The sequence below is a fragment of the Apis mellifera genome, linkage group LG7 (genome assembly GCF_003254395.2).
Source record: "Apis mellifera strain DH4 linkage group LG7, Amel_HAv3.1, whole genome shotgun sequence".
NCBI lineage: Eukaryota > Metazoa > Arthropoda > Insecta > Hymenoptera > Apidae > Apis > Apis mellifera.
Window position 1 is genome coordinate 12,138,691 of NC_037644.1, and position 21,858 is coordinate 12,160,548.

The following is a 21,858-nucleotide window of genomic DNA, read 5'->3' on the forward strand; positions in this document are numbered from 1 at the left end:
TTATTAACCATACACTTTATTACAATACAACGCATGGAACATTCAATAGCCTTCAAATTAATTAATCAGTACCCTGAACAATCTAGATAATTTTAAAACTAATTTTATTTTGCATGGACAATTTGTAATTTTTAATACGAGGAGGGAATCTGCATATGCTTACGTCTAAGAAACCTTCGATATAATACTATTTACATGACTTTAAATTTTAACGTGATAACTTTGAAAGGGAGGAAATTTTTGCAATAAACTCTATGCGAATAACGATAAGTGTATATCTGTGAATGAAAATACATAGTACTTTTTTTTTTATTATGCCTTGTTATTCGAACGAAACAACATCACGACTACTATATGCGTATGAACTACATAATAAATAAAATAAAAAAGATCATAAAAAATATTTTATTTTTTTCGCATTTCTGTAATTATAATCGTATATTTTCATTATGAAAAAAACAATATGATATAAAAATTTTTATTTTTATAAATAAAATTATAGTAAATAAGAAATTATTAGAATACAAGTTAAATAATAAATATATATCATTCTTCTTTCTTTTTTATTTTATTTTTTATTTTGGATTTTTGCACTCCTTTTAAAAATTGACTTTATTCGTACGAAAAACTTTTCTATTTATATGTTTGCTCAGTACGATTCTAATAATCTCTATAGATATTTCTCGTTCCATATATGATTTTCTTAGTTTTCACGAAGACAACATTTCTTGCTTCGTCAACGATAATATAATACTAAACAATGAATGGCTATTTAGTCGTTGAGAAGATAGTAATATCAGCAAGAATGGAACAAATTTACACAGGACTAGCACATATCTGATTAAGAAGCGGTCTGCCACAAACACGATGCGTCCTGTATCTTCGATGAACATGGAACGAGTTGATGAAATACTCTCAAATATTTTTTTTCCTCGTTTCAGGATTTCCAGCGAATATATGAGAATATTCTGTTCTTGCTGCTAGTGCGGCTAAAACGAATTCTATCCGAACATGATTAAAAATTGGAAAAAAGAAAAAAAAAATTGTTATTACAAAGTTACATTTTTTTTTCTTTTTATTAATAGCTTAATTTAAACGAAACTTACCAAAATTCACTGTCGTATCGGCAAAATCAATTTTTGCATTCTGAAAAATTTTATCAGATTCTTCCAGTGGCACATTTAGCGAGAGTTTTAAAGCTTTTCTTAATTCCATTTTATTAATACACGATAATGATTTTGTGCCACATACCTGTTCGTCATGACGTCGTATATAATATGTGTATAAAAGATAAATTTATGAAATTTTCTTTTCATACTTACTTCAAACGCTGTTTCAACTTTGTCTAGCTCCGAATTTGCGTTTGTCGTGGCTAGTACCGTGAATAAATATTCTTCCAAATCTATTTTACCATTTCCTTGCTGCAATAATCATTGTATCAATAAACTAATTTTTCGCGTGTAATATATATGCATTATTTATATCCACGCGCAGAAATGTTAACCGATTACTATTACATAATAAACTTATACTATTTTAATATTATCTTTGATATTAGAATCTGAGAGAAAATGAAAATAATAAAAGATACTAGATATTTGACAAAACAAGTATACGATGATATAAATATTGTAATGAATAAAAAATAAATGATACAGACTCTATCATGTATTCGAAACAGTTGTTGAGTAGCAGATTCTTTTGCATCTATTCTAAGAATTTGCGCAAATTCATGTAAATTAACTTCTTCGCTAAATCTTTCCGTTTTCTTTTGAACTAATTCTTCTTCCATTTTTGTCGATACCAAACTGTAAGAATAAAAATTTCACATTAATAATAATCACATAATATATATATATATATATATATATATATATATATATATATATTATTTTTCTACAAATAATTTTATTAAGTTTCAATAACATACCCAAGTTTGTTACGAAGTTTATGAGCTTCGACTATGGTAGATGCCCGTGGTATATGTAGTTGATGAGCTTTGCTAATAATTCGACAATCGTCATACGTATAGTCTGATACAGGAATTTGTAATGCTCTAAAAAAAATAAATGAAATTTTATTTTTATTATTTAACAATACAATTAATACTCAAATATAAAGATTTTTATTTATTTCATTATTTATTTTCCAAAATTCAAAATCTATCTCTCTACTTTGATAATACTCACTCAGCCATAAGACGTCGTACGTTATTTGCATAAAGTTTAGGATCTGTTTTCTCGGCTTCGCTTGGTTTGTAAACGGGGAGGAACTCTATCTCACAACTGCTATTCAATTGTGTCAACGTAAGCCACAATAATTTTAATCTGAAAATATAATTTTTATAATTTTTGATATTTCGATGAATGATTTTCTTTCTTTTTTTTTTTTTTTTTTAATTAAAACAAAAAAGGTCATGAAATATTTACGCTCCAGGACCTTCCCAGGTCCACGTTACAGTGTCTAATTTATTAGGATATCTGATACAAACAGGCTGAACAGGAACACCGGGATAAAATGCTCCCGATTTGAAAGTAATAAGACACGATCGATTTGTACAAGTACCTTCGGGAAAAATCATCACCTGCAAATAAAGATATTTTTTAAAAAAATGTTTTTAATTAAAAAGAAAAATATCGAGAATAATTTCAACTACTTCAAATATAAATAAATTTATTATTTATAAAAATTTTAATTCTTTGTTACAAATAAGCTAGTTAAGTTGCAATTAATTAATTATTAATTAAATATTTATATGTATATATATTTTTTATTTTGTAAAGATATTTTAAGTGCAACTTATATAATTACATATAAATATAAATAACTATTTTAAAAATTGATAAAAATCGAAGATTAATATTAATATTAAAAATATACTACATACACACATAAGTTAAAATATAATTTTTTTTTTTAAATATATAAATTTAATTAGATCCACAGATTAATGAGATTTAGTAGAAAATTATTTTTTAATTTTCTTTTCTATTTTTAAACTTATTTATCTGTCTGGTTTAATTAAATAAAATAAAAAAAATTTTATCTATCTTGATTTTTACAAAAAATGTTTTCTTTGTTAATGATACCTGTGGCCAATCCTCTTTCGAAGTAGCCCTTTCGATAATTTCCTTAATCGTATTTTGTCGTGAATTCGGATCTTCTCTCCAAACATAGACTGGTTGCGTATAGTTGATAAGTTCTGTGAGCGTGGCATAGAAAAATATATGTATACATACATACATACGATATACGTACATACATACATACATACGTATATATATATATATATACATATATACATAGATACATACATATATATATATATATAAAACAAACGGAAAAATAAAAAACATGCAATAAATTAATTTTCAACGTCACTCATATGTCAATTATAGTCAATTGTAGTTCGTATTAAATTTACTTAAATACAAAAAGTGAATGTTAAATTTTTCTCTATTATTTAATTTTACCTTCCTCAAAGTTTCTGAACATATTTTTCAAAACTATTATTTTAAATATGTTTTAAAATTTATTCCATATGTATCGTGGTGAATGGGAGAATCTTGGAAAAAAGTTTGTTTATTGACAATATTGATATTTTTTTAAATGGAAATTCCTTTTAATTGCAAATATATTATATTAAATTATATTAATGTAAAAACAAACATTGTTAAAAATTATATTAATCTTAAAAGATGTTGTGCTTAAAAAAAAAATTCCAATCGAAATTTTTGGATATTTATTTTATTAAATCATTATATTATTGTGTTTCTTAATATTACGATAAATATCATAGTAAAAAATTACGTATCAAAATTCTTGGGCATCCTTTTTGTTAAAAGAATTCATAATTCTGTTTCGTTCATATAATTTCCTTCTTAAGATCAAATAGAGATTTCTGTGAATGTGAATCGTGTTATTCCATGAAATAATTACGAAAATATTATATATAAATAACAAGAAATGTGATCAACAAGTTTATTTAAGTAACGAAATCTATTGTGTTTCAAAATATAAAAATCAAGAATCATTTGTATGGATAAATTTATATTGATTCTATTCTCCGTTAAATTTATCAATGAAATTTATTTCTAAAAATAATCTAATAATAATTTCTAAAAGAAAAACAAATTACAATTTAGAAAATTGCGAAACATAATTAATTTTGAATATTATTCATCACGAGAAATAAAATACTTGATCGATATTAATTGATATAGATTCTAAAAAAATCAATACTTTCAATGTCGAAACATAATTCTGTATCTGGTGGAAGGAATATGTATAATCTATATTTTCTTCTTTTTTTAATGAGCTAATTTTACTCGTACACGATGTATATAGAAATGAAATGAATGGAAAAAGAAAATATATATTAGAAAAATAGGGAATCAAAAATTTTGAAAATTGATCATTTCCAAACAAATTCTAATATTTCTAGTATTTAAAAAAAAAAAAAAAAGATTTCTACGTTATTTCTACGATTTGTCTTAATAAAAATAATTTCGTGAATCATGAACGCGTATTCACACATATAAGAGATGGTTACATTTTATGTCTAAATTTAAGAAAGATTCAAATATCTTGTTTTTACATCGCGAAATATATGAATTATACCCAATATTGATACAATATTTCTTCTCGATATTTCAAATTAATTCGCGTTCATTTAACTCAATCGATAAATTAAATTTCTACTACTTACTTTTTCCCAAAAAATAACGATACAATTATACACACACGTATGTAATCATTAATATATGATCTAATTCACGTTCAAAAAAAAAAAAAAAAAATCTTTGAAAACAGTCGCTAAACTGATCTAATCCTTTTTCGAGAAAGTATTCCAATTAAATAATCCCGATCGGAATTACCCTAAACGTTATGATATTAAATAACGTAAGATGAGAAATTGATTAGTTGATTAACTCTACGCAATTTATTGAAGGAAAGGATCCAGCCAGTTTGGTTAATGATCGAAAGCGATTGAAATCGTTTCAATTTAATTGGCACGTACTTCCGATGAAAGGGTTCAATCCTGATTCTCGTCTTACGATGATCGAAGGGAAGCCAGTTATGTAGACAATCCCTCCGTCCATGAAGGTCGAGTGGGGTGCAACCACTAAGATCGGCGCTTCCGCCCTCGTCGCCTGCCTTCCGCGCACAACGATTCTCATTCCTCCTGCTTGGTAAGTGAGCCGACCCATAAAGCACAACCAGGGCACTATTTTGCTGCAGGTTTTAACGTTAATCTCCGATTAACACGATTTCCCCGTTTTCATTCTTTAAATTCATCTCGAGATCCATCGGGATCTCGAGGACGCGATCTTTTTTTTTCTTTTATCTTTCTTTTATCCTCTTTTCCCTTCCAATCTGCCTAATTTATTTCACGATTACTTTCCCCATTTTTCGATTATTATTTATCGACCGGTATTACGTAATAATAAAGGAGTGGATCGTTTCGAGAGATGATCCGTTTCAAGAAAGTTTGAAAAATTTATCTTTGATTATTCCTTAATTAATATCCCTATCCTCGTTCCCTTTTTTCCCCCTCGTTCGTTCAAAAGTAAAAAAAAAAAAAAAATTCGGATCCAATCTCCTTTAGGGCAAAAGGAATTATATCTTTCGATATTTTTGATCCAGATTTTTTTCTTTCTTTCTTTTTCTTTTGTAATTAACACTGCTTGAAATTTTGAACGAGGAGCGAGCCTCGTTTCTTTGATCTTTTCCTCCAATCGACTTTCTAAGAGAACGCGACTCCCTCCCTTTACGGAATCTCGAGCAACATTACCGGACTCGAATTACACAGACGAAAATTCCCATCTCCTCTTTCCCGACAAATTTGCGGAAACTCTTGTGTCAATATTTAAAATTGCCGTGTGCCCGTTTCGTTCGAAACTCTTGGCTGCATACTTCACGTGAAATGAACGATATATATATATACAACTTGGCCGATACTTGCCCAACCAACATCTAATTAACGTCTCGAGTTGATGTCGGTTCGTGTAACAAGGCAATACGTCGATTGAAATAACAAACGATATCGAAACTGTTCCATTCGACTATACCACTTTTGGATATCGACACGAGTATAAAAATGTTCGAAGACATTTGCAAAACGGAGAGGATATATTAATTTCTGCTTCGAACGTCACGTGGAATCGACATATCGTGCCGTATTGGTTTATTTGCGCAACAGTGAAACTTTACTTCGCTCCCGGAGAAGTCACGTGACATTGTAACGAGAAAGTTTACGCAGCCGCGAGGTTCGTTACTCCACGAGCTACTCCCGACCGTTACGCCTCCTGCGTTACACCTCAGACACTTTGCCCAGACTTCGACGAAGTTTTCCTCTTTTTTATTTATTTATTTTTTTCCCTGGTTGGGAAAGGAAGGGAAGGAAAAACCGATAATTCGCGTTGTATTGCGTTCGAGAAGAGAAGCGGGGAGAGAAGAAAGGGGAGGGGAGGAAGAAAGGAAGGATTATTCGGAAAGTAGGAAATAAGGAACGTAGTAAGTGAGGCAGTATCCGTAGTCATGCGTTATAGGTGTTGTAACGATTGTTGTTAACCTTTGAACCTCTTATAGAAAATAACGTGCTCCACGTGTGATTGTCCAGTATTAAACAGTGTCAGTTAGTGATGTAGGTATGCCCATTATTCCAGATATTGTTAGTAACAATACAAAATGTTTCCCCATTCACCACCTATATACATATTTCTGTTAGCCTTTATATATGATTATCTTTCTCTTCCCTGTTTTCACAGGTGTATGTATGTATAACGCATGTTTATATTTCCTGTATTATCTCGAGTCGATTTTTTTTTTCTTTTCTTCGATATTAACTGATGCATGTGCAATATGATAACGATAACGAAAATTATTTTATAAAATCTTGCACGTTGCACGATATTAATGCCATATTATTTTATAATTGTTTCAACGATTAGCATGCGATTTCGTGATTCGTAAATTATAAAATTCAAGATGAAATGACGTTTCGATCGATTGAGAATGCATTTTTTTTTTTTTTTTTTTTTAATATTCTTCTTTTCAACTAATAAAATAAATTCGGAGAAGAATTAATAAACAAGGATTAATAATGCGAGATTCTTACGGATTTACGAGTTCGTAGAACTTTTCTTTAGAAAATAGAAACGATATATCCTTATTCGAGGATTCAATTTCTAGGAATAAAATGGAGAATGAAGATTGTGTATGAATAAAATGAACGTTTGCATTATTATCGTAATGAGATTTTTTTAAAATCGTGTTCCATCGTGTTTCAAGTTTCGCAGAACAATATATCATTTTTTTTCTACTTTTCACAGAAATAATCAATTCTCTTTATTCAATTTCGTTTTTCAACAAATTTTATACTCGTTTTATTCGACTTCGCCGCATCTCATTAATTCTCGAGCAAATGAAAAATTAAAATTATGAAGCAAAAATTCTCACGTTTATCTCATTGTATTTCCACGATATTAAGCGTTCGATATTACGAAAAACAAACGTTTCCTTTCCTCGACACTTTTTTCCAAATAACGACAATTTTACACAAAACAACACTTTCCTTCTTTTCCCTTCTTATTTTCTCCTTATCTTCAAGTAAAATCTTCGAGTAAAAAATAGAGAAGGACGAAATTTCTAAAAAAAAAAAAAGAAAAAAAACCACGCAACGAGGCTATAAATAATTCGATGAATTCGATAGAAACCGGAAACGACGTGACGGAACAACGATTCCCAACGATCGGATCGAGAGAAAGAAAAAGAGAGAGAGAGAGAGAGAGAGAGCATAAATTTGGGAGGAAAAAAAGAACCTACTTCCGAAAAAAGGAATGCGCCCGATTTCCGCTTTGGCGACGATGCTCGGTCCGCCGAGGTAAACAACCGGAAGTGCGTCGAAGAAGCTTGAATGCGGGGCTAGGGCTAACACGGGGGCATCCTTTGATTCTGCTCTACGACCTTTGACCTTCAGGTGATGAAATCCACCGCAGATGAACAATGCTCGCATCATCCAGCAGATCACGATTCGCATGTCTCTGTATTTTCCATTTTTATATATATGTGTGTATATATATATATACATATGTGTGTATATACATATGTATATATATATATACACGCTATATACAGATACATGGTCAAGTATATTTAAATTACATCATTTTATATAGAACGTGCTAAAATCGTTGGCAAGCAAATTTACAACACTCTATACTCGTGCAATATACTATTGCTATTTACAGAGTTATTATACAAATCTGATAGAATCTCGTTTACTTTGCCACTACTTATCATATCGATTATTTTTCATTGATTGGATTGATTTTATAATTTTTAGATCGATGATCGATGAATAATTGGCGAAAAAAAGGATGGTCAAAGAAGATTTAACAATATATTACGAGTATTCTTCTTTTTTTCTTAGTAATCGAGGTTCTATAAATTTGACCGTTTAATCGTTTGGTAAATAATTAAATTAGTTATAACAGTTGTGTAAGTTAAATATTAAAGAAAAAGTTTTTAATGAAAAAATTCTAAAAGGGGAAATATAAAAGATTCTTAAATGATTATTGGATAATTATTGATGTTACGAAACGTGCATAGCCTTCCTTTTTCAAAGGAAAGGGGAACAATTTACAAAGAATAGCAGTGTAGCAAACGATGTATATACATTAAGCATCTCGTGTATTAATTTCTACTAAAAATTAATCTCGATACAATTAAATTAAGAAAAAAGTATCTACAATAATTAAATAATTTCGTTGTATATGTACAAGATATTTATATATACATGACATAAAAGCTATATAATAAATGCATCTTCAAGGTAGAAAAGTAATTTATTCAAGGTTACATCGAATCCAATGTCTATATCCAATGATACTGAATTATTCAAAGTGGACAGCTGTTATATTGTGGAAAAATCGTTTTTATTGATCATTATATGAATAAAAAAAGAGTTACATGTATTCTTCCTAAGATTGTAAGCCGAACTTGAAAATGTTATTTTTTATCAGATAAAAATCATTACTTCAACATTTTGCAATAATACAACTATATGTATAAAAATTAAAAATTGAAAAAAGAATTATATATTCGTTATTCCTTTTTTTTTTTTATTTAAATTAGATACATTTTTCAGTTACATGATTCTTTTTCTAATGTTTTTATCCTTCAATTTTCAAAAAGTCTATTAATTATGATATCAATGTAACAGTAATTATATATTCAATAATAACAAATTTATATTTTAAAGTATTAACAATTTGTTTTGCTGTATATTTTGCCGTACATGAAAATTAAATTGAATCGATACTGCTCTACGTGTCCATGGAACTTTGCATTTCGAGTTAATAATAAATATGGATGTGCAAAAGTAGAATGGTGGCGATAATTATTTTATTGCAAAAAGCGACTATATATATTCCGTGCGCAAACAAACTTCTATGCCGACAACATTTTCTCCTGCGTGTGACGTGTTCTTATGGGGGAGTTTTATTATTCTAAACAATGTCTACGTTTGAAAGTGTTGTGACACATTTTCCGTTTATAGGAATCGAAACAAATACGCCTCCTGAATGTTACTGCAGACGAAAGAAACAAATTTTATTATTATCATTATCATAATATTCCTTATTCATAATTCGAATTATCGAATATATCATTTTCTTTTCCATCGAACCAAATTCCAAGCTTCATTTTCACAATTTCTAATTAAAAAGTAACAGGTAATTACTTTCCTGTTTATTTCTTCATATATATATTCAATTTTTTAAAAATTTCATTCCTATATATATATACAATACAATATTCCATCTTAAAAAAAGAAAATAAAAGAAAAAAACAATAATAATAAAATCGAGAATGATATGATCGAGGAAGGAAGAAAGTATCTAATCGCAATTCAATAATGATATATACATATATATACACACATACACGCATATTATCTGATCGCGAGCAAAAGTTCTCGAGGAATCGCGTTAGAAAATCATTTCCACGTGAAATCGACGCGGCGCGGCGCGGCCTTCTCAGTTGTTGAAAATTACAGAGATTAAATTGTCTCTTCGTTCGAAATGGTCGAATAAGAGGTGTGTGTGCGCGCGCGAAACGCGAAACGCGACACTTGTTGCGATTAAATATCGTGGATCGCGATCGAAATCACGAGGCGCGATAGGAGGCGAAATGATGAGGCGGCCGGGGAATTGTTATTGCGAATTCCATCGATCGGAAGGTTGGGAGCGAGAGAACGGGCTACGAACGAACTACTTATCCAACCCGTACTTTCTCCCGTTACTTATTCTTTTTATCGTTATTCTCGCTCGTTTCTTTCGCCGCGGTCATTCACGCTCACTTCCTCCCCCCTCCTCCACTGCCGGGCCCGGGTCTTCAATCATTTCAAGTGTACGGCCGTGAAATAAAATTCTTCAAGGGATTTCCGCAATTTATCCTAATCATTTTCGTCTCGCCGGCAATCGGATCTTGGCCAGGGCCATTTCTTCGTCCATCTCTCTCTCTCTCTCTCTCTCTTTCTCTCTCTATCTCTATCTCGTACGCTACGTATTGAGCCACGGTATTGCGACGGAGGAGACATTTTAAACATTTGGCCCGATAAAAGGAAGGAAGTAATATATAGAAGAAGAAGAGTATCAAACGAGGTATTTGTAAGAAGTGTTTTATCCGCTTCGTGTTTGGATAAATTTTTACAAGTATTTTATTTCGCTCGAAATGAAAAGGTAGGGAGAAATAATTAAGAGTTAGTTTCCATTTAGTGAGAAGATTCAATTTTGATATAGAGAAGAAATGGAATGATTATATTAGAGAATGGGTGAAGTGAATTTTAAGAGAGGGTTCGAAGAGAAATATATATATATAAAGAAATAATTATATAGAAGTTTGTATATGAAAAAAAGATACGTTTTGTGGAAAGTAAGTTTTAATACGGAGGATACGATATTTGGTTCTCGAGAAAAGAAATAATATATTGGAAGTAATTAGAATAAGAATTTGTACATGAGAAGATTTATTTTGAAAAGTAAATTTTAGAGATAGAGGTATTTGGTTCGAAAGAATATTATATTGGAAATAGTAAGAATTTGTAATAATAAGAAAGTGAAGAAAAGAATGATTGAAGTGTTTGTTAATTTGAAAAAAAGAAAAAAAAAGGAAGAATGATACATTAGAAAAAATTGTAATAAGAATTTTTATTTGGATAAAAAAAAATGCTTTTATAGTATCACATATATTTTACGTTTAAATAATTGTTTTTTTGAAAAAACAGAATAATATAGTTAATGAATTCTTGAAATTTGGTTTAATAAATGTAATTTAGTAAATATAATTTGATCAAGTTCAAACTGCATCGAATTAATATTAATACGTGTTTATAATTAATACATTATTTATATACAAGTTTCTATCAGCTGTTTCCTTTCTAAATTACTAAATTAAATCCTTTCTTACTTTTCCCTACGTTACCAATAACGCGATTCCATCAATCTTTTAACATTATTATTTATAACGTTGATATAAAACGAACAAAAGTTGAGGCAAACAATCGAACATTTCATTATAAACCTTATAAACAAATATGACAAATTTTGCTTGTAAATTTTTGATGATTAAAAAAAAATTTAGAAAAGAAAAAAAATTCATTAGAAAAATATGTTAAATTTCGAGAGAATTCGCATATCGAAATTTTATAAAGCTCAAAGACTTAAAAATATTTTTGAAATCTTAAAAAGAAAAGATTTCAAAGTTAAATAAAAAAAAAAAAATAAAATAAAGTACTGTATTCAATTTTAAAATCATTTTCCTCTTCTAAAGAAAAGAAAAATTTTATCTATTATTCTAGCTATTATTTATATAAAACTAATTAAAGACTGGCCATAAAAGAAAAAGTTTGTGTCACGTGTTGAAAATGAAAATTTTTAAGATATCAGCTATTTCAAGATATCAACCTAATAAAATTTTATCGTTCTGACAAATATATATATATATATATTAAAAACTTATTTTTTTATATCACATCACACGTCAACATTTTAAAACTTTAATTAACAATAGAAAGTTTTTATATTAAGAAAATTCGAAAGTCTACGATATTAATTACGATATTTGCGATTCTTTTTATGTCCAGTCTTCAATCAACAAACGACAAATAAACGAATATCTGTACAACAGCCGTAAAGCCATGCAAAAATTCCAATATTCCATACAACAAACAAAGTCAAAAACTCGTTAGAAATAATAAAGGAGAAACTTTTTAAATTTTAGTTTAAAAGGCATTCCAAGTGAGTGGACAGAAAGAGTGCGGCAGAGGCGATTAAAAAAAAAAAAGAAAAAAGAAAAGAACGCATGGAAACGAGACGAGAAGAAGGTAATAATAATGATGATAATGGCGGTTCGATGCATTCTTACCGTCTCCACCCCGTCAAAGGTGCGCGTCGAAGATCTTCCTCGGACAATCCAAGGAGGCCTAGACAAGCCAAAAGCCAGGCCATGATCACCAGAGCCGTAATTGCAGCTAGTCTGAATGGTAGGAGAGCCACAGTCAGGAATGCCGTCTGAAATACGAAGCATTTCCGCTTCAACAACTGCTATCAATATGTTGCTCCGATATAAAAGAGAAAAGAAGAAAAAGAAGAAGAAGAAGAAGAAGAAGAAGAAGAAGAATTCTTCAACTTTAATTTCTTCTGTCTCTTTTTGAATTTTTAATTATCTTATTATTTGTTATATTCTTTTATATTTATTTCTTTTATATTCTTCTATTTGCATTACACGATTAAAATTATTCGTCGTTTATTCCATTTCGATTACTCTTCTATGGAAACATTTTGGAAAGGAGAGGAGTCGTTAAAGAGAAATTAATTCTAAATTAAATTCTAATGTTCAGCGATGATAAAAATTTCGAAGAAAGAAAAATACTTTCTACTACTCTGAAAGAATCGGAAGAAAAGAAAGAGATTATATTTCCTCCCATAATAAAATAATAATTAAAAAGAAATCGATAATTTATAATCGTCAAGGATGATCGATCGATGACAAGGTTGTTAACAAATCGAAAAGTCAATTTCAGAATGTCAAAGATAATAAATATTTCGAAAGTGGAATTAAATCGTTTGTTAAATCGAATCTCGAAAAAAAAAAAAATATTAGCCTGGATCAAAGAGGGATAAAATAAAGTTCAGGGTTTCTTTGTTCGAGGAGGAAAGATGCATCGCGTCATTTTTTTTTTTTTTTAGTCCCTATTAACGATGACTCGAGTGAGGGGTTCGTATCGCGAAGGTTTTCGCTGATAAGGAACTGTCGAAACCTTGATCAGCACAATCTATATACATGCTTCATCGGCACGACGAGGCACAAATATTCGAGATATATATATATATATATATGCATGGCAGCTTATTTTGTATGGTAATCGATAAACGGCCCACCTTAGAGATGGTTGGAAGGACGATGACCTTCCATGCCGATTGCAAGTTGATTCATATAACGTTGCATTATGTTCGGTACGATTTTATTTATTTGTTTATTCTTCCTCATATAATCGTATCGCGTGTAACAATTTTCAAGTTTTCTCACAGAAAAGAATATTCGAGAGAACTATTCGCGAGAATGTCAATATCAGCTAGCGCGAGAACGGACGACATTCACTTTCTACTTGTAATTGCATCATTGGCGAGTTAAGGTATTGTAAGAATTTTTTTTTTCTTTTTTTTATATTTTGCTTTCTCGAGAATTTAATTCTCGACGGATTTTATATCATTTCAATAATATAATTTGCACGCAAGTTATTTACGGTATTTAGATTTATTATTAATAGTATACTAAATAATAATAATTTGTTAATTTATTATTAAGCTACTTTTATTACAACGTGATACGCGTATAAAATCGTTGGAAACGAAGTAGAAATTTATTAAAGATGTATAGTGAAATTGATAATTGCAGATAATAATCTTATTTTTCAAGTTGCAAGCAATTTATCTTTGCTAAATTAATGCTAGAATTAGATCTGTTTATCTGTCTTTCTCTTCTAATATCCAACTTCCGTTCAAAAATCGTGTCACTCCATTTTAGTAAGTCACTTTAACTCGATACCTCGTACCGAATGGAAAAAAAATATAACGCAATTTAAAATACGCGAATTATTAATTTACGAAATTATCGAAATTCATTCGTAAAAAATTCTTTTTTTTTCTTCCAAAAATAATAATCGTGAAATTAAAGGAGAGAATAATCGGAGAAACGTGGAATAGAGGTCACGTGTTATAATCAATTAATCCCGGAGTTCACCGAGCGAACCTTCGTTTCTCGGTCGGAACAAGGACTACTTTTTTGTTCAGTGGGCCAAGGTTACGGGGCTCGAGAGGAGATTTAGGATGCTGAACGGCACGAACGAACGATCGAGAGAACGAGCGGAAAAAGATGGAGAGGGAGAGGAGAGAGGTAAAAAAAAAAAAAAGAAGAAACGAGTACCGTTCAGACGTTCCGTTAGACTCTATCACCTGTTCACGTCATTTCGTGCCCGCAACCACAGCCGCGCGTACGTGTATTTACATAACGCGTACACACGAAACTTTCAAGATCGAGGTTATGACCGAGTAATCATTTCGACATATATCAGATACCAGATGATTAAATTCCATTTCACGTTCTGTTTCAAAATTTCGAAAAAAAAGAAAATTAATAATGGATTATTTTTTCGAATTGGATTTTTGGAATTTTGAATATATATGTGTGTGTGTGCGTGTATTTTATGCATCGAAAAAGATTGAGAGATTGATTTATGGATCTAGTAATCATTTCGAATATAGACAAGTTTCGAATTTTTGTCGATGAATCAAATTTCGTTTCACGTTTTCTGTTTCGATATATTAGGAAAAGATGATAATTATCTACGGATTATTTATTTTTTTTTTCGAATGTATATTTATGCATTGTATCGAAAAATTGAGGTTATGACCGAGTCATTTCTACATACTTTGAATTCCCGATGACTAAATCCCATTTTCACGTTCTGAAATTAGAAAAAGTTATCTATAAATTATAGTTATTACATAGTTATCTATATAAATTATGTTTTTTTTTCCTTTTTGAAATTTTATTACATATCTGCATTTTGTACGTATCGAGAAATCGATCGAGGTTATAATCGAGTTAAATCATTTCGACGTACTCCGGATTCCTAAATTGACTAAATGATGATGATGATTATTAAATCCCATTTCACATCATTCTGTTTTCGAAATTGCTCGAAAAATGCTCGTCCATGTAGATTATTTTTTTGAAATATCTTTTGGAATTTTTGGGATATTAATAAATGCGATATTTGAACGTATCATAGAGGAGATTTATGTCATTTTTATTATGAATGTATTTATTTTTGAAATTTGACTTTTGTAGAAGGTGGAGGAAGTTTCATTTTTAGTTTCACTTTTCCTTTATGACGTTCTTTATGACGTGGTTCGAATTAAGTGCGAGGTCTAATTGGATGAGTGGTTGTTTAGCGACTAGTGATAGTAAATGCGGCAAACATCTGGTAACTGTTTAACGGGTTAAACAAACTATATTTTTCCTTCAGATTTTTTTTCAACCTAATAATAATATCTTCTATCTCTTGATTAGATCAAACTTTTTCTTTTTATTATTATTATTATTATTTAAGATTTTACGATATTTAATTCGAATCTAAAATAAAATTTGCGTCGACGATAATAAAATGGATGAAAATTTTTCTCTGACAATCCCCCCTCCAGCCTTTCCTTCGTAAATTTCTCAAATACGTTTTCTTGGAATAATTTTTTCAAGCTTTAAAAAATTGCTCCAAGAAAATGTTAATATTTTTAGAAACGACCTTCGCGTATAAAAGGATGTTCCAAGAGCGGAATGAACATTGAATATATATATATATATATATATATATATATATATATATATAAAAAAAGAAAAAAATAAGAAGAGAGAAATATTAAAGATACGAATGAATGTAACTACAAAAGAACTCGACGTTCAATGCATTCGTCTCTTCTTTTAATTTCCAGCCAGCTCTTGAATATCTTCATGCATAATGTATATATCATGTGCGATTTTAAACAATGAGGTTACATCCGAGCAATTCTTAAACCACGTTATCTTTCCTTGCAACTTTGCGCGTTTTTCGTTTTTTCCTTTTTAACTTCTTAAATTTTTTTACGACGCTTTTCATTATTATTCTTAATGAAAAGAAGAAAAAAAATTCGTGTTGGAGAGTCGATTTTCAAAATAACGAATAATATTTATCTTAAATCTTCGAGGACATACAATCGCGTTTAAATCGCGTTTTTAATTAAAAGTAATTTCACGATCGTTCCTCGCCACGTTGCACTTCGCCATTACGCGCGAAAAATTGAAGAAATCCGAAATCAACCCAATTTTCATATTGTTGTGATTTTTCCCCTCGGCTCCTTTGGTTAAGTGGACGATTTTCAATGATAAAAATATCGGCGAAGATCAATTTCACGGGCAAAGATTATTCCGTCCAACTCGAAAATATCTCATTTTTCCTTTTTTTCTTTTTACCCGTTGAGAATCAACTTGCGAAGTAAAAGTCAGTTTTACGAGAGAAAGCAAACAATAAACTTTAATCATTGTATTTAGACAGTGTGCCATTATTAAATCTTCAAGTTTTATTGTTAGAAACTATTTATCTACTTTGTGCTTTATAACGTGTCATTAACTAATTTTTATTAACAAATACTATATGTGTGTATATACATACACATATATATATAGGTGAATTTGTAATCTAATTTCTTCTCTTAAATTTTATTCGTGAAGTGTTTCTTTTTTGATAAACAGTATCTTGAAATAAAATTATCTGATAAAAAAATAAGAAGAAGAAATTGATCTTTATCTTTTCACATCGTCAATCGTCGACGATATAACAAGATACAATATATTTAAACAATCATACTTTCGAAGAAAAATAATAGTTTTCGTCATTTGAGGCGTATAAAAACAAATTGATATTTTTATAATATATATTTCATTATATTTACAAGATGAAGATGAAGATGATGATAATGTGGATAAATACGAACGTTAATTAAACATTTACAATGACTGGTAATGAACGACAATATTTTTTTTTTTACTTTACCGCATACTTTATCTAACACACATATATATTCTCGATGCAACGTCTTTGAAAAGTGATTTGAAGATGATCAGACGTATAATAATTTGAATAAAAAAAAAAAATATTTTGTTTTTTCGTCACAATTAACACCACGACTTTTTTTTTACAAATCGAACGGATATCCATGTTTATCTATCGAGCCGGCCGAGGCGTCCGTTTTAAAGTCGACAATTAGCATTCAAGAGAAACTTGCAACGTGCGTAAGCTTTCGCTCGCCAACTTCCAATGAACTGTTTCAATGTCGTGCGCGGTATCTGTGCGAAATCTACAAGGTCGTTCATTCAGGTATCCTCAATGATATACGTGGTGTCATGCGCTCTCTATCCCGTGTAACGAGTCACGGGTTTAATCTAACAGCATTACGATCATGAATTGACGAACTCGTGCGCCTATTATTTGGGTTGACGGACAGAAACTGTGTCAAGGCTCTTCAGGAGAAGAGAAAGAAAGATACACGTGATACGAAAGCGAGAATTTCGAGATGTGTATATATATATACATATATTGAAGGCAAAAAGACAAAAAGAATATTGCGAGAATTTCTTACGTTGCCGGAAAAGCAAATGTTCTTACGTTGACGGAAATACAAGATTTTTTTTATCCTTGCGATTAATGCTTTTAGTTAGTATCTTTTAATTATTTTTATTAGCAGTCGTTTATCGAAGTTATTGTATATTAGATCATACGTACGTTTAAGTGTTTGCGAATGGATAAAGATTAAACTAAGTTGCAACTAAAAGTTCAATTTTTATGCGATAAAATTTTGTTTTTCCTCATTTCTTTCCTCATTCGAGTTCTTTTAACATGTAATCTCGTTCGCAGAGGATGAAATTCTTAATCGTTTCGCGCGATTAAAAAATATATTATTTACGGATATAATTCAATATCAAGATGAACTTTTTTCATTAATTTTTTTCCAATTCCGTATTTCGACATTTTAAAAGAAATAGAAACTCGGAGAATAATTCTTGGTGTAATTTTTAAATTTTTGAAGAAAAAAGAGAAAGAGGAGGAGAAAAATTTCCAGGATTGTTTCTCCGCCTCTTTTTTCCTTTTCTTTTTCGCTCTTTGTAGAGAATACGTTGGACGGAGTAGGCTCTCTACCTACTTATGACCCACATTTCGTTCAAGCGAAAGACTTGCTCTTCTACCAGTGAAAATTGACGAGAATTGTTTTTCCATCCGTTTCACGTCGCTCATTTACCATCATGTCACCAGAATTGGCGCGTTTTTTCTCTTTTTTCTTTTTTTTTTTTACGCCGAAAGGCAACGTAGCAAACGTAGCAGCCTTCCATATCCTTTTCATATTCGAGAAACGAAAAGAAGAAGAAAAAGAAGAAGAAGAAGAAAAAGAAAAAGTAAACGACGCGAAAGTAAAAGGTGAAAAGCAACAGCAGCTCTTTAGAGAAGTTAACCGATATTTTTATTACTCGTTTCGTATTTGAATTTAATAATTACTTACCACCTGTCTCAACAACGACTTTTAAACTCGGTTAATACTTTTTAACGACTGGACAGAAATTGAGGAAAAGAAAAAAAAAAGGTGATAATCGAGCGAGAAGATTTATTCATCCGTCTCTCTCTCCTTCTCTTCAAGTTCGATTAATTATTCGATTAAAAAATTCACGGGATTAAGGATAATTACGAACGGATATTAAATGGCGTCGATAAATAATCAACGATCCTTGTTTGTTTTATTAAATGTCAATTTTACGCGTTTTCTCTCCTCGATTCAATCGTGGTGATTCACGAAAGTGGTTTCGAGCTTTGTTATTTTTCAATGATTGTGATTTTTTTCAGACGCGATGATACGTTTCTTTTTCTTCTTTTAAAGATGTTGCTTTAAGAGAGATCAATGCTCGAATAATTTCGATGAATTTCTTTGATAAATTTTCTAATCGGATAAAACAAAATTTTAAATTGGAAAATGTTTAGAATTTAGAAGTTGTTTGTTGTACAAAATTCCAGAATTGTGTTTGTATAATGAAATTGTATTAAAAATATTTGCTTTCAGATCGATTTCACTCCTTGGAAGAGATTTCTCGTAAACGAGAAAATTATATTCTATGTACACTTTCGTTAAAATCAGAATGTTCGAGTTAGGTGAATTTATTCGTAAAACAGCGTTCGTAAATTGGAATTTTGTTGAGAGAGGAATGAATAAGTATAATATTTATTTTCAGCGATAATAAAAAAGATATTAACACGAATCTTTTAATTTATCACGCATTCAGATGTAGAAATAATATTTAATTAATTAAAAGCGTAAATTAAATCAGTTAGCCTGTAAATCAAATTATTTTTAAAAGAGTATTGATTTATCATCCGTTTTTTATCGAACGATAAAATTTCATAATTTATCGTAATTCATACATCTCCAATAAAACGGTGTGTTTAATTTTTCATTTGAAAAAAAGGAGTGTAATAAAGGAACGAGTATAAACAGCAGAAGAATATTATATTACGATCCAATATGCCGTCGTCAGAGTTTCTTGCCATAGTTAAAGAGATTTCCTTTCCAACGACGAAACGACGATTAGAGGCTTCAAAATTCAATACCTCGCTTGGATACGTGTTACCCTAGATATTTCCTAGTTATTATAATCTGATTCTATTAACTAAACAATACTCGTTCTCGAAATAAAATTATCAATAATTTTCAATAAAAAAAAAAAAAAGAAAAGAATTGTTATAAATATCCCTGCTTTAACTTTTAGTTAAAAATATTTCGATATCTGTATAAAAAAATATTTATCAATTAAAACTTTAGTTTCTTTTTTTTACTATTTTTATATTTTATAACTTAGAATAATCGCGTAAACGTAAAAATTTCCAGTTCAAACTTTATTGTTATTTTACGTAAGATTTTATATTACAAAGTTTTTTATTACAACGATTCTAACGTTCCAAGTTTTATAATGTCAAAAGTTGTTTGGAAACCTTTAAAGATAACATCGGTTCGTCATAATGTTTAATTACAAGTAAATAGAAAACAAACGCACGTATGGATATCGTGTGGAAAAGCTATTTTAAAGAAATGTCATTTGCAATAATCAAGAATCTTTTATTATTATTTATGGACGAAAGGGGGAGAGAGAGAAAGAGAGAGAGAGAGAGAAAAAAACTCGTATTGCAAAATAGACAATATCGCAATTATTATCTCTTCTTAATGTCGAATTCCTATTACGCAATAATCCGCGCAATAATCGAAATATTGTTTTTTTTTCCTATACAATTGGAATTTTCGATTGTATCGCGGAAGAACGATATTATTATTATTGTAATTTCTTTGGACAATGCATTGCCCAGTGTGAATCGTATCGGCGGATCCGGTATGTCCGGTTCAAATGGAGAAAGTTCGATTTGCGATTGGAATCGCGAACACCAATACCATTTGAAGGAAAATCAAATTGGTGCCAACAACGTGCCCAAGATTTTATATACTTTGTACCGTGTGCTTCCTTCTTTCTCTTCTTTCGCGAAAAAATACATTTCGTTCGAAAAAGGAAAAGCGATAAATGGATTAATTATTAGGACAAATGGAAAGGAAATTGGCAATTAAAAGATTTATCGATCTGGAACTGTATGGAATTGCGAAATTACGTGAAATTGCATACTTTTGTCGAATCGCGAGTGAAGGAAAGAAGGTCGAGTTTATTTAAAAATTAAGTTTTTTCTTTATTTAAAACAGATATATGTATATGTAAAGATTTATATTTAATAGTATAAAGTAACAGATATAATAAAATGTATTATTATACCGTTAACTATATTATAAAACGTTGTGTAAAAATTTATATTGCGATACAGATGTTACATAATAATAATATTACGGAACACGAGCTAAATTGTATCACTGAGATATAAACAAAATAAACACGATATTACGATCTTAGTTATTAGTTAGAAACAAATTTTAATTTTTCCTTTTTTAATCTTGCGGAGAATCTAACTTTTCGAGTGTGTAATAATTTAGAGAATATGGAGTAAAATTGTTTTTTTTTTCCTTTTGATAATGTAACGTGTTATTCACCGTGATCCGTTATATCTACCGTGTTATTACATTATGTATAAGACAAACGATCCTTTCATTAGAAATCTAGGATGAAATTTCTTGCAAAGTAACAAGGCGATAGAGATAGCGATGATGGATACATCATGTAAGATCGAAAAAAAAAATTAATACTGTTAAAATATTTATCTAAATTACGTACTTTTCAAAAGTGTTATTTCGAACAACTGTCAGCATGATGTATACGAGAGAGAATAGTAAGTAATTTACAAATCTTTCTTTCAGTAATAATTTCATTTCGAGAAAATCGTTTATTATATATACGAAAACTTAATAACGTAATTTATCGTAAAGTATTATAAATTTGTGGAAAAAGTGTAGGTATTAGCGTGGTATTAAAGAGGAAGAAAAAAAAAAATTATAAATTACGAAAAGTAATGGAAATTGGTGAAAGAATATGACACAGTATCGAGCGATACAAATTGATTAATTTGCCGATCGATTTGTGCCATCTCTGCGTATAAGTTAAAACAGGGTTTTAAGGACAGTAATACTGGATTGATATTTCGTCATGTGACACAAATTGTCTATTTATACAAACGTCGTTACTTTTAATTAATCCTATTTACACTCGAATAGAAATTATAGAAATCAT

General features: G+C 29.8%; 1 protein-coding gene across 2 annotated transcripts in view; it reads right to left on the minus strand.

The window, feature by feature from the left end:
* Positions 1–21,858, minus strand: part of LOC550970 (lysophosphatidylcholine acyltransferase) — a 27,740-nt gene continuing 5,882 nt past the window's right edge. The window contains exons 3-12 of one of the 2 annotated variants that reach the window (XM_006568334.3): positions 12,430–12,575; positions 7,828–8,045; positions 3,090–3,202; positions 2,430–2,584; positions 2,190–2,327; positions 1,931–2,056; positions 1,661–1,808; positions 1,323–1,421; positions 1,107–1,251; positions 1–1,001 (exon numbers count right to left, since the gene is read on the minus strand). In XM_006568334.3, coding sequence (XP_006568397.1) covers positions 916–1,001; positions 1,107–1,251; positions 1,323–1,421; positions 1,661–1,808; positions 1,931–2,056; positions 2,190–2,327; positions 2,430–2,584; positions 3,090–3,202; positions 7,828–8,045; positions 12,430–12,575 — 1,374 coding nt within the window. In that variant the 3' untranslated portion in view covers positions 1–915. Of the gene's footprint in view, positions 1,002–1,106; positions 1,252–1,322; positions 1,422–1,660; positions 1,809–1,930; positions 2,057–2,189; positions 2,328–2,429; positions 2,585–3,089; positions 3,203–5,020; positions 5,236–7,827; positions 8,046–12,429; positions 12,576–21,858 lie in introns of both variants that reach the window. The other variant, XM_026441942.1, reaches the window with a different exon arrangement.